General features: G+C 38.3%; 1 protein-coding gene across 1 annotated transcript in view; it reads left to right on the top strand.

Moving 5' to 3' along the window:
- The window catches only part of LOC134749553 (transient receptor potential cation channel trpm), a 308,269-nt gene that overhangs the window by 178,487 nt on the left and 110,791 nt on the right, over window positions 1–18,991 (top strand). Inside the window, exons 3-4 of the mRNA XM_063684539.1 lie at window positions 11,742–11,824; window positions 18,618–18,774. Of these exons, the coding sequence (XP_063540609.1) occupies window positions 11,742–11,824; window positions 18,618–18,774 (240 nt within the window). The remainder of the gene's footprint in view (window positions 1–11,741; window positions 11,825–18,617; window positions 18,775–18,991) is intronic.

The raw sequence follows: 18,991 nt of genomic DNA, 5'->3' as shown, positions 1-18,991 counted from the left end.
ACATCGTGTATATTTAGATACTAGCTGTCCGCGACTTCATCTGCGTGGAATTATGATGATCATTCATAAAAACTACCCTATGTCTTACGGGCCTCAAACTATCTCCATAGCAAATTTTATCATAATCATAGAAGTATCAAACAGATAGATGGACAGACATACATTCCATTGCTGGAAGTAGGCCAGAATGAATTAAATACTTCACATATTTAATTTTCTCCTCAGATGAATGCAGATTTTCTGCCGGTGTTTTCCAAGTCAGATTTTTATTATTTAATTTGTACAAACACGTATTGATCAAACTTGTAGCGTATTATATGACATCTATTGCAGTTTACACAATTTCAGGGTTATTAATATGACAACTCAACTCCAAATGTGACAGTTTTTAATTTTGTTACGGTCTCAACCAAAAGGTACCACATTGTCGGTTGTCGACAAGGATGATTCTAAATTGAAGCTATATGGAAATAGTGTCTTATTGACAACCAGCAATAAGCACCCTTTTGGTTGAAAATGGCACAAATAATCAATAAATCTACACAGTATTTGCGGTCAAACTTCCAGTCGGCCATCTCTCATCTATCGGAAGTTGACCGCCGGAACTAATTGTCACAGGGTCCCAAGTCCATTTCCGACGTTAATAATAAATACCTACTTACCACTGAACTATTATTACTAACGTATAGAACAAGTATGTTGCACCATGAGTTGATATTGTTTTAACATAAACCGGCCAAGTGCGAGTCGGATTCGCGCACCGAGGGTTCCATACTTTTTATAAAAAAAATTAGATGTGCTTTGCTCTCAACGTGAAAAACCATACACCCTGCATGACGTTAAGCTATTACAGTAGCCAATGGACGCCTGCAACTTTAAGAACTTTGCAACTTAAAAAAACCGGTCAAGTGCGAGTCGGACTCGCACACGAAGGGTTCCGTACCATTACGGAAAAAACAGCAAAAAAAATCACGTTTATTATATGGGAGCCCCATTTAAATATTTATATTATTCTGTTTTTAGTATTTGTTGTTATAGCGGCAACAGAAATACATCATCTGTGAAAATTTCAACTGTCTAACTATCACGGTTCATGAAATACAGCCTGGTGACAGACACACGGACAGCGGAGTCTTAGTAATAGGGTCCCGTTTTTACCCTTTGGGTACGGAACCCTAAAAAACCATAGAAGCAGAGCGTGTCTCGCGACCTAAACGCGTAAGCGCCACGAATTTTACGGAGCTTACGAAGTTTTGGTCACGTGGTACAGATATTAAATCACATTTACAATCGGGTCTATCGCGAATTTCACGTGGTACAGGTTGCGATTGCAACAATTTCATTGTTTGCTATGGCTTCATTATAGTAATAATATCTCAATGATACCTACAAATTCAAAAAAAATAAAAAAATAAAATTCAAAATTGTTTATTGCATTCAAAAACTACAAATATTACAGTGGCTGGTGTCTCCTTTTAAGTTATTTACAAAATAACCTGTGCTAGGAGGCACCGCTCTTGCATATCTAAATTACAATTATTTAGTATTATATAGGTACTATTCTTAAAGCTATGTTTCTTCATTAATTGTGTGTGTGTGTGTGTGTGTGTGTGTGTGTGTGTGTGTGTGTGTGTGTGCGTGCGTGCGTGCGTGCGTGCGTGCGTGCGTGCGTGCGTGCGTGCGTGCGTGCGTGCGTGCGTGCGTGCGTGCGTGTGTGTGGCTAGGCTAGGCTACATATCCTAGTAAGTCTTCCACCTGATCAACAAACAAATGATTTTTCGTTTAATGTTACACCGCAGCAAAACTGATGTACCTACCAAATTAATGTAAGTTTCACTTCAACCTAATATTAATAATTGTTCATACATATCTATTACAAAAATTACAACAACATCAATATTTCGCAGCCATCATATTTCACAGGTAGATCAAGCCCATTCAACCACCAATCATTTCCACGTCAGAACTCATCAGATGACCCGAAGGATAACCCGTCAATCATAATACAACCAATCATTTTCCACCTGTAACTACCTTACCACAAGGACATAAAGTCTATATTCCTACAACTAGGGGTCTTGTTAAGCTGGTATGTTTAATTTGAAATGGATCTGTGATCTGTGGGAAATGGTATTTGAGTGCAAATTACCTACCCGATGGTAACTTCGGCAAGCTCTTGTTTGCTTATATCAAGCAATGTGTAGTATACTTTATGTTTTGGAAATAAGGTGTATAATTCAATGAAGGAAAGGAATATCAGAGTACTTTGTAGACACCCCTTGATATTGCATAAAGACGACAAATTCAGTTGCCGGCTGTTGTTAAGGGGCCCACTGACTATCAGTCCGCCGGACGATATCGGCCTGGCAGTTGGTCGGAACTGTCAAATTTCTGTTCTCACACTGGCAGGCCGACATCGTTGTTTCGTGATGGAAAAGACAACACAATCACATATCGAGGACGCACATAGATATATGGTACGTAGTAGCCCAGATAACTATTGCTACGAGAGCTACGACACATGCTACGCAACCCCCTCCGTAGCGCAAGTTGCGTTTCTTCTCAAATAGTAAATTGCTTAAAACTTTTTCTTTATCGCATCTTTATCGCACGACTAATTAAATAATATTACACATATGAGTGTCAGTTAGTTATAATCTACTATTGTATATTATTAGTAATATTAATGTGACGTTCCATGGATATAGGTACCATGTCGGTCGGCGCTTACTTCATAACAATAGTAGTTAGCATCATTAACAATAGCGTAAGCGCCAACCGCTAGAAATGTTCGATTGGGCTCAAATTTGGTATATTTATGAAAGACTTGGTGCAAATGCAAAATTATTACAACATCGAGCTGATGTGATGATGGAGTCGGTGCCATAAGAACTAGATGATAAAACAACGCTTTGATGTGTGATGTGAAGTGTAAAGAAAAATAATCCATTATAGAAACTTGTATCAAAAATATTTCAGTACATATTTCACAAAAAAAACTTCTTTTACCTATTTTCCGCTTAGCAATGAATTAAATTATTTTCTAATTTAATCCAAAAATCCAATGAAGTTAAATGGATCTTTTTATTACGAGGAAAATTACGCTAAAATTGAAGACTTAATTAAACTTTATCTGGTTGACACTTTCCACTTTCCAGTTATAAAAATCCCTAAATAGCTGGTGATTAAACGTCTTTAAAGATAAAGTAAAAGCTGCGTTATCTTATTTCCAAAATACAATACCTAATTAAGGCGGATAGATGTCACGGCACGGGTCTGTTAAAAAAAGTTATTGTAACCTTTTGGCATGATAAAAATGAAATGAAATGAAAACATTTATTGTCAGACCACAGGTAGAGGATACCATTATTTTTGCGTTAGGTAGTTACTATTGATAGTATAGTTCTATTTATATAATTTGTGAATCGTGTTCATTTAGGGCCGATACAGACGGACTGCAACCCGACTGCAATTTGCATTCTAACTGCACGCCGACTGCAAGTCAACTGCAACGTCGCCGTGCAGTTCCAATACAAGTTGCAGTCGGGTTGCAGACCGTCTGTACCGGCCGTTAATAGAGCTAAGGAGCATTCTTTATGAAAAGGGACCTTATTGTCGATGGCGCTTACGCCGCACAGCGTCGCGCGGCATTGTATTTATATCGGAGCATCGTTAATAATGGCGTAAGTGACATCGACAATAAGGTCCCTTTTTATGGAAAATACCACAATTTATAAATATTTGCGTAAGTACATTATGATGGTCGCGCTTATATCGCCCGTCATAAACACTCACACACACACACGTCTAAAGCCTAGTCTTAGGTCTTTGTAGAAACTGTTAAACAAAGGATCCTGGTAGTCGGATTATACAGCATGTGCAGTATGTATGTACGTATGTGTGTCCATATTAGCATACGTCCTAAACCCACATGACATGAATTTATGTGTCCTGCTAGAGATAGGTAAATAACAAGGTTTGGTACACTTTCATACAAAACTGCGTTATCAACATTATTTTAACCTCGTAAGGCTCAATATACATTATACAATCTACATATCGCCGCCTCACACTTCAGCCGGACGGTGCAGCCAGCCGGAGCTGCGGCAGAGTTGGCGGCGTTCAGAAAGAGGGCAAAATACTCTGTCCTTAAGGCGAATTATTATTATTTTTGACTACCGGTCTGGCCTAGTGGGTAGTGACCATGCATGTGAAGCCGATGGTCCTGGGTTCGAATCCCGGTAAGGGCATTTATTTGTGTGATGAGCACAGATATTTGTTCCTGAGTCATGGGTGTTTTCTATGTATTTAAGTATTTATATCGTTGTTTGAGTACCCATAACACAAGCCTCCTTGGGCTTACCATGGGACTTAGACAATTTGTGTAAGAATGTCCTGTAATATTTATTTATTTATTCATGCTCTGAAAGAGGGTCATTGTTGTTCTAAAAGGTGCAATTTACTTATACAACAAGGTGCAAATTAAAAATAGGAATATTGTTTATGGTGGGCCTTAAGAGTTTAGTGGATCACATTCGCACCTCAGTTTAATTTTATGCCTATGAATATAGTCGACTATTCTAGTTGGATAACTTCTTTGTCTGCAGAAGCATTTCCAACATCTCTCTCATTTTTATCATCATCTGCTCTTGAGGATGCTTTTGTAGACCTTGTAGACAGGCAAAATACGTGTCAAGTTTTTGGAGTTTACTCCTTAAAAATCGATTTTTCATAAGGTATACCTTTTTTATTGGTGGATAATTTGTTTTTGTGGTGAGAGTTTGTTCTGTCCATCATCAGCCCGCGATGGCGCGTAGAATGACGGGCAGGGAGACTTAGCATTAAGATCGTCAGTCTTTATTATATGTATATGTCTCCGGTTCATTGTATATAGTACGTGTACCCACTGTATTGTCTACGCCGAGAGTCCGCTGACGTCCGTCATGCTAACATTGTGCTCCTGGATATGATTTGTATGCAAATAATACCTACTAATTACTTATGTTCGTACATTTATGTATATTCATCTGCGCAGAGTGCAGGGCGACGAAAATAAACAGTCGCTTATTTACACCGGGTAATACAAGAGACTGTCAAGCCGTGTTGGCCGAAACGTTAATGAAATTAACCATTATCCAGTACAAAATGAACCGTAAACTGTAACCGTCCGTTACGGTTTAATTTGTACTGGTTAATAGGTAATTACAATTAACGTTCGGCCAACACGGCTGTCAATGTCAAGTGTCAAAAATAACAAATATGTTTGCGTTTACATGATGAGTTGATGACTTTATCACCGTGCAACGTTTTGCTCTACGAGCACACTTTTGATATTAGCGAAAGAAAAGGGTAAAAACGGGACCCTTTTACTAAGACTCCGCTGTCCTTTCGTCTGTCCGTCTGTCACCAGCGGACGCAGCACGGTTCCATTTTTGTCGTCTGTCACTATGCCCGTCACTTTCGCACTTACATACTTGTTAGAATGTGACAGGCATGGTGACAAGCGATAAAAATGCGACCGTGCTACCCCCGCAGGCGGTATTCCATGAACCGTGATAGCTAGACACTTGAAATTTTCTCAGATGATGTATTTCTGTTGCCGCTATAACAACAAATACTAAAAACAGAATAAAATAAATATTTAAGTGGGGCTCCCATACAACAAACGTGATTTTTTTGCCGTTTTTTGCTTAATGGTACGGAACCCTTCGTGCGCCAGTCCGACTCGCACTTGGCCGTTTTTTTAAAACTGAGCTACATGATGACTTGATGAGTATGATTTACTGTAGCCCACTCCCCTGCACATAGTGCACGTGCACTAATAAAATGTGGTAAGGTGCATTGGGATAACTTCAAAAGTAAGATAATTTTGAAAATAGCGAATATGTAAGTACCTACTTAAATAGAAGCACTTTCTACTGTCGCAACAGTAACGCACAGCGTCTTACGTAAGCGAACAACTCGCGAACGCGAAGCGAAGCGGCGCGGCGGGCCCACGGCGTTCGCGTTCGAAACGAGATCGCCCACCTAGGACACTTCTATAGGTATCAAAGTGGTATCAAAGGATTCAATCACCCCGCGCCGCGGCGCCGCATCGCTTCGCTTCGCGTTCGCGTGTTGTTCGCCTATGTAGTACGCTGCGTAAGCAAAATGCCTTGGTAAGCGTTGCAGTAGCATACCTAAGTGTTGCGTAAGTATATTAGTAAAGTGCTTCTAGTATACTAGATATTAGTGATTTTCAAAACTACCCCGTTTTCGAAACTCCAATACCTTAGGTATTTTTAATTCTTTATAAATAACTCTCATTCTCTAAGACAAATGTTGTAAAATGTAATCTCTGCAATATCGTGTGATCTTTACATATTTCTGAGAATAAAAACAATAAAGGATTATAGGAAAAAAAGGGTCGGAAGTGATTCAATATTTCGACAGATTTGGATACGCATGTTAAATTATTATCAACGTCAGACCCTTATCTCGATCTTCCTTGTTTATCCTTAAGTTATTTTATTGATGAAGTAAAAGGGGTTATTTGCTTATTTGGCCCAATAATAGAAAAAGATGAATACCTACTACGATAAATGAACGCTTTATGTAAAAATAAAAAAGATGCGGAACAGATTATTATTATTTTTTAAATAAATATTATAGGACATTCTTACACAGATTGACTAAAGGGCCCACTGACTATCAGTTCGCCGGACGATATCGGCCTGTCAGTTAAAACAAAAATTTGACAGTTCCGAACAACTGACAGGCCTATATCGTCCGGCGGACTGATAGTCAGTGGGCCCCTTAAGTCCCACGGTAAGCCCAAGGAGGCTTGTGTTATGGGTACTCAGACAACGATATATATTATATAAATACTTAAATACATAGAAAACACCCATGACTCAGGAATAAATATCTGTGCTCATCACACAAATAAATGCCCTTACCGGGATTCGAACCCAGGACCATCGGCTTCACAGGCAGGATCACTACCCACTAGGCCAGACCGGCCGTCTTATTTATATTGACTGAGATTTTGTAATAACAAATTTTTAGTATTTTTTTTAATATAAAAATAAAATGCATGTATTTCAGACTTTTTATTTATTTAACAGGAACAATAAAAAAATTACAAACTAATAGTATACTATAGTTAATGCATTGTAGAATCCATAATTTAGTTAGTAGTCTTTTAGTGAATCAATAGGTTAGTTCATTTTTTTTATTAGACATTAACTTAGTGCCAGTTGCACCATCCGCACTTGACAGACAATAAAATTTTGCGAACTCTTTAACGATGACAAACAGCTTTGTGCAACCGACCCTTAGCCGTATTAGAATATGACGGATAATGAAAATTAAAAGGAAGATATTAATTTCAGACGCGGAAGTCATTTTTTTACCAATCAAGGGCCGCCGCAAAAAACAACAAAGCCTGGTTTCCTTTGAAAGTTGAAAATTAATATCAAACGGAAACATTTATTCCGCAAGATTTAAGCACAGAAAATGAATAATATCAACTCGCTCAGGCGAAAAGAAAATTCTTCGAAGAACTGAATCTTCAGCGAGACATCCTCTTTAAATGTCCTTAATCTCAATTGAAATTTTTCGATTACCAACCTAAAAACAAAGCAAATAGACTTTAAATTCCATTGTAAATTAAAGCGTTTGTGATATTTAAAGTACAGCAAAAAAAAACGAGGGGCAAGCGAAGAAACTTGCAATTTAACGTGTATTTAATAAATAAATCATGGTTTTAAAAACTGTTCTTGGGAAAATATCGTCTTCCTTTTAAACTCAGCGAGTCGGATAATCGGTGCGTAATTTTGAATAGCAAAAACTGTTAAGAAACTTAAATAAGAGGAAAGCGGACGACCGGTACGCGACCGCTTTTCAATACATACGTAGTTCCCATTTATCTCTCTGGACATTATAGAAAGTATTTTTACACAATTTTATGTATGTCAGTCAGTGCACCTCAAAACTTGACACAACAAGAAGTAGGCACTAGAATCGGGAACTCATGGAAAAGATATTGATCATTAAAGGAAATATTGAAGAACAACCAAATACCAACAAATATTTAATCCAAAGCATAGAGTAACTTATACTAGAGCGGTACTGTCATAGTAAATTTTGTAACCCCAGTAAATTCACTGCCATCTGTCGACACACTTTAAAACTAAAAATGAAGATTTATAAAAATATGATAGAATGTATTTAAATATAGATAAATGATTTTTTTATTTGCATTAATTATTTTTATGATTTTGACCCATGTTCTTTCACTGGTATGCGTTAAAATTGTTAAATAACAAACAAAACCGTCAACGCCATCTATACGACTGTAGGCCAAAACTAGTAGCGCCCTCTGAACGAGAATCAAATTTTCTTGATTTTCGAGGCACGTTTTTTTCCTTAGACTGTATCTATCTATTACGGAGTTATATCTATCTTTGATCCAAAGTATTTAACACTTGTATCCTTGCCTGCCTTACATATGGATGTCAAACTTGGGCCCTAACTGTCAAGGAGAGGAAAGCTCTCCAAGTCTGCCAAAATAGTATGGAAAGAAATATGTTGAATATAAAACTTGGAGATAGAATAAAACTGGAGGACATTAGAAAGAGAACAAAAATAATCGATGTAAACCACACTATGAAAAAACTGAAATGGAAGTGGACCGGCCACATGTTCCGAGACAAAAGACAAAAACCGGCCGAGTGCGCGTCGGACTCGCGCACGAAGGTTTTTCTTTAAAATTGGGGTCGAGCGGCTTCCACTATTAAATTTCACTGTCTCGAGCATTATCTCACACTATAATGGCATTACTCTGCAGATTTCCTGGACATAAATCCTCAGTACAATAGGATCTGGGTGCAGAGATTAGACCAAATGCATTCTCTGTGGGATGCACCTTGTAAGTTGTTGAGGTTTCCCGGCCGGCAGATACCTGTAGGGTTGTCAAGTGAGATCAACTTTTCTAATTTCAAAAGGGCCTAGATTTTCCTCTGGGTTAACGGCATCTGGCAGTTTTTTCTTAAAAATGCCCCAATTTTCGAAATTAGCTTACCAACCTCAGGTTTCTTTAGAAATGCAATCGGAAAAATGCTAAGCTGAAGACAGCAAATTAAAGAAAATAAACGTGTATTATGTTTGAAAATTTTCTTTTTTCTTAATTCTTCAGGATAAATAGAGGAACTTTACTATCATTACTTCCTATTTTATTTTATTTTTTAAACGAGGCGATGCATAAATTAAGACAAGAATAGAAGGGGACATATTTATTTACTCAATAATTATGTTAAATTATTGCTTGCTCATTATTCAGAAGTGCTGCGAATGCGGATGCCCAAAGCAAACTGTTCGGAATATCGTCTTGGAGTGCCCACTGACGGCACTGACAAAGTACGATGGCCCAGTGGAAGATTTTAAAACCGTAACGAGTGCAGCCATCACCTACTTGGACAAATGTAGATTTATATTATAAACTAGTTAATAAATGAACAGTGTAAAATAAAATTGCCATACGATAAATAAAATAAATTCAGAAAGTTTTATTTGTTAACGTTAAACGTAAAACGTTATATGTGTGTCAACCCTACTTGATCTGGATAAAATCTTCCAGTATCTGACATCAGCTGGTTCCCACGTTACATAAGAGCTTTCTTTCGGATAATGTGATTACTGCACAGCTGCGTACTCTTTTGAATTAACTACAGAAATGAACAATTTTAACATAACATAATATTGTCTTCGGTTACCGCGATAGTTACTTATGAAATAAAACTATGAAAACGGATTATATCGCGTATATTGAATTTATAATACATCCCGACGTTTCGAACCCTTTACAGCGTTCGTGGTCAACGGGTGACTGAGGAAAAACTACAAAGTGCAAAAATACCCACATACTAAAAATAATGAACCATCATAGATTATAAACTTTAAGGCTGGTGGTGGTGTACATACAAAATCAGTTCATAAGGCTATAAATAAGGATATAATAATAATAAGGGTATAGGGGATGTATTATAAATTAAATATACGCGATAATCCGTTTTCATAGTTTTATTTCATGTTTAACATAATATACTTAACGATAATTAAGCTAGACATATACGTATATTCCAATATTTTAATTTTACGCAGAAATGACAAAAATGATGATTTTGAAGTATTTTACAAAAACGTTGATATCTCCGTAACAAGAAAGAGCATACGCACCCTTCTCTGATGGAAACCACATATGTTAATTACGTAGCCTATCCAAAAACGTTACGCTTTTCAAAAACTGCTGGCTGGACCTACGCCACCTTAAAAGATCCACAGATCACGAACTAGTAGATAGAGCAAGTTTAAGGCGCGACTTACAGTCACCAGTCACCAAACATCGGTGAACCCATACTGAATTATTATGAGAGTGTTGGGTGCATGGGTCATTTCAATTGTAGTCATACACTAGTGTCATAGGTCTGCGTCTGCTCGTTTGCCTCCTGTAACATAAAAAGAAAGTTATATTCTGACGAATAGCAGTAAAAATAGCACTACCTACACATGTGAACGGGTACACGGACACGATAAGCCATGCAAGTTAAACGTTTCCTTATTAGGGTTCCGTACCCAAGGGGAAAAACGGGACCCTATTACTAAGACTCCACTGTCCGTCTGTCCGTCTGTCTATCACCAGGCTGTATCTCATGAACTGTGATAGCGAGACAGTTGAAATTTTAACAGATTATGTATTTCTGTTACTGCTCTACCAACAAATGGGGCATTTTCTATGCGCCATCGACAATAAGGTCCCTTTTTATAGAAAATACCACAAATACTCTTACTAAAAACAGAATAAATTAAATATTTAAATGAGGCATCCCATACAACAAACGTGATTTTTTGCCGTTTTTTTGCGTATTGGTTCTGAACCCTTCGTGCGCGATTCCGACTCGCACTTGGTTTTTTAAAGTTAGATAAAAATCTAGCATTTCCAAGGATTACTCAACTTTATGCTATATTTTTCCCTAATTAATAGCTCAATATTAAAAAAATGCTAGATGGAAATTGAGGACAAGGAAGGCTGACCCCAAGTAAATGGGAACAGGTCTAGCCTGAAGAAGAAGAAGAAGAAGATTAAAGAAAAGACGTAATGCTTTACGACTCGCCGTAACCACCTACAAAAGATCGAGCCATGAAACAGTATGAGTTGGAATGGGGCGGCATTTCGTACATTTTTATGACGAGTTTAGAGTCGAGCCCCGCCATTCGTAATTATGTCATAAACACCTGAATAACTGAATGTGCAAAGTATTGAATTTGTTACGAACGAAGGCGAGAACTTTACGAGTAGGTATGTGAAGGCTCAGGAAATTTATGTGTTAAGTGCTTTATAAATTGTGCAGCGTTTATATTTGTTACGAACATAAATTCTAAGGGAATTCGCTCACTTACACAGCGATTTTCCTCCGTAAACGTAGCGCCAGATTTATACTATAGGTATGCGCAAGAATAATGTGGAATGCTGGAGCATTGGTTGCCTAGCGGTAAGGACTGTAAGGAGTGCGACTTGTAAACTTAAGTCGCGGGTTCGTAACCTTTCCGGAACAACATTTCCTATGTAACAATCGCTTTTGAGTGAAGAAAAACATAGTAAGAAAACGGTACTAATCCCAATAAGGCCTAAGAAATAAACACCCTTCTTTGAACGCCTTTGTGCCTTATCAATAAGCTAAAATATGTTTGTTTTGTTTCAGAAAACCACTCGCAGTTGGATAGAGAGCACGTTCCAAAAGCGCGAGTGTAAATACTTCGTGCCGAGCGCCAAAGACGAACATGTGTAAGTTTACACAGTTTTTATACTACCTAATCTCAAGAGCAACAATGAATTCCGGGAAATTGTTTGCCGTTGTCCGAAACGCGAATTTTCTGAAGAGTTACAGGAATAGGAGTATTTTTGTCACAATATATGTTAAAAAAAACGGCCAAGTGCGAGTCGGACTCGCGCACCGAGGGTTCCGTACTTTTTAGTATTTGTTGTTATAGCGGCAACAGAAATACATCATCTGTGAAAATTTCAACTGTCTAGCTATCACGGTTCATGAGATACAGCCTGGTGACAGACAGACCGACAGCGGAGTCTTAGTAATAGGGTCCCGTTTTAACCCTTTGGGTACGGAACCCTAAAAATGAAGGGAATTAAATAAAATGCGTTTGTACGGTCAGCTCATAGAATGCCCATATCAATCCATACATAGTATAAAACAAAGTCGCTTTCCGCTCTGTATGTATGTCTGTCCCTATGTATCTTTAAAACTAGGCAACGGATTTTGGTTTTTTAATAGATAGGGTGATTCAAGAGGAAGTTTTATATGTATAATCTGTAAAGGTTTTGTGTAAATTATTTGAACTACCCGTGCGAAGCCGGGGCGAGTCGCTATATAGTATAAGTATAAAAACTTATTACTTATGTCAAAATTCAAAAGCAGTACGTCAATCGGCTCCTTATGGCTGGCCAACTGCAAAATTTTGCAAGACGGTAGCGGGTAGACCATGGAAACAAAAGTGAATATTAGAATTTAGAATAATGTATAATGGAAACATAAAAGTGAAAATTAGAATAGTTTCTGTCAATACAGGTAAACGCAATTTCACAACATGTATTTAAAAAAATCTTCCTCTGAGTTACGAATACTAGTACGTAAGGGCATTTTCGAGACAACGGAAAATCACATATATTATAAAACTTGTCCCATTTTGGGATTTTGTGCTTATTCCGGCCAGAATGAGGAGCTATTCAAACCAGCTAAGTATATCCAAATCGAAAAAATAACTCTATAGAAAAATTAAAATAGGCCCATCTCCGTTCCTGGTGCAACAGCAAGCAGAGCAACCTAACTTCCTCTGTGGTCCCTCCCAATAAACGTTTATAGAGATTGCACAGGGAACGAGATTTTCCGCTTTTATGTATAATTAAACTTCTTAAGCACTCTTTGTTCCGGGTAATAATAATAACCCACGACTGCGCTTACAAAGTCGGAAGCGGATTGTTTTGTATTTACTGTATTTAGTTAGAAACAGATAAGCTCTGCGAGTCTGCGTATGTACCTATATACTCCTTTAGTAATGCGAACAATAATCACTACATTCCCGGCCGCGTCTGTATTTGTATGTTCGCGATAAACTCAAACTACTTAATGGATTTTCATGTGATTTTCACCTATTAATAGAGTGATTGTTGAGGAAGGTTTAGGTAAATAATTTGTTAAGGTTTTGTGTAACCCGTGCGAAGCCCGGGCGGATCCCTATTAGACTCCCTAGTACAATTATAAAGATGACGTTCGGATGTCAACTAAGTACTTACATCTGCATAACCAAGGGCCTGACACTCTTTTATAGAGAAAGATAGTCTTATTGCGATTCCTATAAGAGGAAATAGTGTCATGCTTTGTCCTTATCACCGACCGGGTGGCATCATAGGTAGGAGTACGGTAGTACTATTAGTTATTCTGTGGTAGGAGTCGATGGCGAAATAACGAAATTTATAAGTGAAAGAGAAAAAATCCTATGCTGCCCAAATTTTATATGAATATTCTTTCTCTTACCCCCGGTCGCCCGGTGGCGCGTCTATAACTACTTGTTTATGTCGGCGGCAGATCGTAAAATCGGGCATATCGAGATATTCCTAATCATATCATGAAACGCCGCCCTTTCACGATATGACTAAGAATAACCCAGGCATATCACGATCTGCCTAATAAAAGAGGCGGCAGATCGATCATACCAATTGCATTCGTTGATATTCCTAGCTTCATACCGGGCGTATCGTAAAATAACATGAAACGCCGGCATTTCGTGATATGCCTAGCGATCACCAGCCATATCGTGCAAACCTCACGGGGTGATATTCCTAGGCAGATCATAAAACGCCGGCATTTCATGATCTGCCTAGCGACCACTAGCCATTTATCGTGCCAAACTTCAAGTTGTGATATTCCTAGGCAGATTATGAAACGCCGGCATTTCATGATTTCATGATATGCCTAGGAATATCTCGATATGCCGACATATGTCCTATGTCTACGTGCATAACTAATGCGGCATCGTTTGTTCCTTCCGCTGTATCTGTCAATGTCCTTGATAAAATTGACGGAATGAACGTGGCAGAAATACGGCGGCGAACGTCATTCATTTTATCCAGGAAATTGACAGATAATTGACTAGCGGGACAAGAACGACGCCGAAACAGTAATACAGATGCTGCATACTGAAATATTTAGTGTAAAAACAAAAATTATCGAGTTCGGATAGGTAAGTTTCTGACGCGTCAAAATCAAAAGATCTGACAATATCAAAAGGCCTAATTCGAACTTTAAGATACGTCAAAAATGTGAAAGATACGACAAACAAAAACGTCACAATTGACACTGACATATCTGATACATATCGTATCTTTCGCCACATAACGTCGCTTAAGACGAAAGAGGACGACTGCCCCGAAACCGCCTTTCCATACAAACGGAGTCCCCATTTTCCTCTCGATATTAACATGATTAAATATATTTGTACACAAGTTGATGTATTTTAATTATAGCTATGCCCGACCGTTACTTATTTTTTATTATTTTATTATTATAAGAGTTAGGTTAGGTTAGGTTTAAAATATATATAAAAACTAATTACATAGCATTTAAAAATTTGTATGAAATCTGTTTTTCGCTTCTTTTATAATAATAATAATAAAAAAACAAAAAATAAATGGTCGGGCATAGCTATGACTAAAATACATAAAATTCTGTAAAAATATTTTCCATAATGTTAATATCCAGTTAGGAAAGTGAGGACTACGTTTGTATATGGAGAAACGATCATCCCCTTTCCTCTTAAGTAGATACGAGTAAGTATATTAAATTTGTTAAAGTGTAGATACGATTCAAAAGCTTTCTTATTGCGCTCTTGGAATGTCTGATGTCTGTAGTTTATTGGTAGTCGTAGTGACATTCCAGCTACGTGTTATGAAATACCGCAGAATATTCATTACGTTGTCGGGTGGATAGAATTGTCTGATAATAAGTTTTTGGTCAAAATTAAATTTTTGGCACAAGCTTTTATCGCTGACTGTATTTTGCTTTCCACAGGTAACTAATACTCATCTATACAATTCTTTTTAATTTTAACAACCCCAAACAATTAGTCTGCGTTGTTTTATCACCGAGTTTCCTCCCCCACCACCTCCTGTCTCCATCATCGGATCAGCTCCATGTCCTCATAATATTGCATCCGATTTACGTATGTATGTAAAATTTCAGCTCAATCTAAAATCGGGAAGTTGGGCAATCTAGCTTTCAAGTTTTGACACACACTGACATATATACTAACAGGGCAAATTAAATGAAACCTTGTCAATTAGATTTATTTACAACAGTTTATTTGATATAAAACTGAATAATGGCTTTGACTCATTTTCGGCTTTTCAGCCAGTTGTTATCTGTTATACTTAAGAGATCAACAACTAATCTCAATGTCCTTCCACAGATACTTTATTATGTCAGAACATTATCACATTTAAATGTGTCCGTTTGTTGTGGTTAGGGTTTGCAATCTGCCAAGTTTTTGAGTGATGGTTTTCATTTTAACTCACTGCCTTTTAAATAAAATGGTTGTAAATCTTTGCATAAGTATGAGATATATAATCGAACAAATAAACAGACTTTAAAACTCTCTCCATTGCTCCTGTCGAATAACCTTAGGTAAACGCACAGAATAAGTAATAGTATTATCATACAGAACGGCCACGCACCGCCCCGCCCCGACTCGAATGACCTCGCCCCGCAACAGCAGATTGACGGCCGTTTGCCGGCCGCTCAGTACTATTTTTAAGCAACTTACTCACACAATGACGCATGCCGCGTGTACAGACGTGCCTTTCACACATAGAAACGCAAGTGATTTTTGATGTATAGCGTGTCCGCCCTGTGGTAAAAGCATAAAATCGAACGAATGTAGCTTCACCAAATCAGTTAACAGATCAATCTTAAGCTTTATTGCAACGAGATAAGGTCTCCCAATAGACAGCAAAACGAGTTATTGTTAGTAGAAACTACTTTATTTTAAAAATGTTAGAACATAGCCCATTCTTCTAATAACGAAAAAGCTCCTGTCTGGAAGTTTAACTAAAAATGCAGGAGCACCGGGTGCTCCTGAACTAAGTTTAATTGTTTTCGTCTCGTACAGCGAGTTTTGCTTGTTTTTCGTATTTGGAAATGGCAGTGTGTATTGGAGTTTGTATACATTCACCGATGTTCGGAAAGTTCCGTGCTCGTTTTGAGAAAATTTGACGGTAAATTAAAAAAACGTAGGAGGTTAAGTAAGTTTGGCATGCTAGGCAATGTTGAAGCAGTTGACGGTTCTTAATATATTTTTCCGGAAATAATTCGTTCCACCATCAGAACGTACGTAAAAACATACATACAATAGATACAATACAATATCTGGGTGTTCGAGCTTTGCTCAAAACATATTAAAACTCAAAAATGCGCGTTTTCCCAGAGATAAGACCTACTATGAGAGATATACTTAAATCTCACAGTATCAATAGAAGCTGCTTTTGACACATAGTCATCCCCTACTATTGATGTAGGCTGTCCATTTATAATTTACTTACATAACAAACAACCCATGTTAGTGTTTGACAAGACTCCAACAGTTGCATACATTTATTTACCTACCCTCATCACGAACAGGTGGCAACTATAATAATTTAATCCGCATATTATGTTCATTATCTAATGGATGTTCGTTATATGTATATACGCGGATGATATGCGGATTATCCGCATGAATACCGAAATAGCCCATAACCCAGGCTTAATATGGTAAGCCATGATGCCAGGTCCGCCCGCTTGGATTTGTTCTGTTATTTTCCTTTTCATTTATCCCCGGAGGTGGATTTCTAATGATAAAGTAAGCTATTGTCCATCCTCAGCGTTTAGTGGTTCTATACCTTCACAAATATTCGTCCAACATGCTGCAGTAGTTTAGTTATCCATTTTTAGAAAATTTCCCATTTTCAACCAAAAGGGTATTATTGTCGCTTGTCAGTAAGGCGCTATTTCCATATAGCTTCAATTAGAAATCAACCTTATCAACAAGCGACAATGTGGTACCTTTTTGTTGAAAACGTCACAAATATAAAATTTTAGAAATACTAATTACTACTAATTAGTTACAATAATGTTGCCACAATATGTCTGTTCAGTTAGACAACCAGGTCAACACTTCAATGTATAAGTTTAGATTTAGTTCATGTTTGGTAAAATCGGTCATAAATAGTACTAAATTGGCCTAACCTTTCACACATGAGTTATAATTTATTCCGGACACTTACCTACTTGATTCCTGACCCGAAAACCTCGCGAAGTCTTTTTTATCCCGTTCAAACCCTACCCTTTTCACCAAAGGCAATTAGCATCAAACGTCGACGGCAGCTTGTCTAACACACGTAAGGTCATATGTCTGTACTAGAATCGTTGAGAGATACGACGTTTTTGTATGAGGAATATATACCGCGTATTCTCATGGCTTGAGCGATCGCGGTCGGTTCGAGTTTTCAAGCGCCAATGTAACGAGACCTCAAGATCTGGTATCAACTATCTGCAATTGGAGAGAACGCTTTTACTGGTTAGCGTAAGCTTTTGACTTATCCATGCTATGGTGTCCTCGGCACTCCGGTCTTCCGTTACTTGTCAAAAAGTCGTATGTCAGTATGAGACTCGTCGTCTCTTTTAGACGTGAAAACTGTAATTTTCAAAGGAATCCCGACGATTCATAAGTAATTGGTTGTAGTTGCAATCGTGATTTAGGGCTTTGGTTTGCTGTAATTTTGCAGCATTTTACTGGGTGTCTGGGTGTAGCATTTCTATTTCAGAACAAAGGAAAATTATTTCGTTTTTTGTTTTTGTCTGGTGCTGTTTGTACGCTTGCAGAATAACATTATTTGTGATTTATCGTGCACCCTTACACGGTTATATCATAATATCTCTATTATAGAAAAACAGGGTTACAGGGCCCCTGTAGTTACCTGCAGTCTATAAACCAATCAAATAAAAGCCGACTAGAATGTTAAAGTACCCTGCTGTATGACTTCCGAAATACAAAATTTAGGTTTGAGAGTTTTAGCGAAGACAAATTAAAGATACGGGGGGGCGTAGGCGATAGAATGCCGCAAGCGATCCCATGACACTCCCCTAACGGTAAAGAGGGTGAAGCCGCAGGGGATGTTAGTGGGTATTCTCCTCCCCTTCGTCTGGCCAGCAGAGGATGTACGGGAGGAGCGAGGCCCACATACCACCCCCCAATGGGCCTCCCCAGCCCGGGGGTGAGATGCGTAAATTCATTTACCCCTAGCGTCAAAAACAAAAGACAACTTGAGGATACTTGTTATGGCCGGACATTAAATTAGCAGGTCAATGTGGAGAAGAGTGGCATAATGTTTGCTTGGGAAGACCGTCATAGGGCAAGAATTAACTCACTACAACTACTAATAGACGATTAGATTCTATTCAGGTTTCAGGTTACAAAATTATTATGAATATTAATTTTTCTACGCGTCTAAATACTGATATCTTCTGCAGATGCTGGTGCGGTCTCAGCAGGACAGCCCATGGCGCCAACATTCCAGTGGCGACGCCCGGCGAGGCGTGGATGCCGGCGCGGCATACTCAGCCGGCGCCAACGGACGCCTATGGTACTGTGGAGTTCCAGGGCGGACCGCATCCTACTAAAGCACAGGTGGGTACACGATAGCCCATAGCGCCAACATTCCAGTGGCAACGCCCGGCGTGGCGTGGATACCTACTCAGCCGGCGCCAACGTACGCCTAGGGCACTATGGATGGGCATTTTATTGGTCTGGCCACCTTACGGCGCTATTACATCTCTTTAATGTCGCTTGGGCAAAAATACTTAATATAGTGCATAAATAAAGTCATGGAATGTTCCTGGTAAAT

This window comes from Cydia strobilella, chromosome 18 (genome assembly GCF_947568885.1).
Source record: "Cydia strobilella chromosome 18, ilCydStro3.1, whole genome shotgun sequence".
NCBI lineage: Eukaryota > Metazoa > Arthropoda > Insecta > Lepidoptera > Tortricidae > Cydia > Cydia strobilella.
The sequence above is the reverse complement of the archived record's forward strand: the minus strand, read 5'-3'. Positions and strand labels throughout refer to the sequence as shown.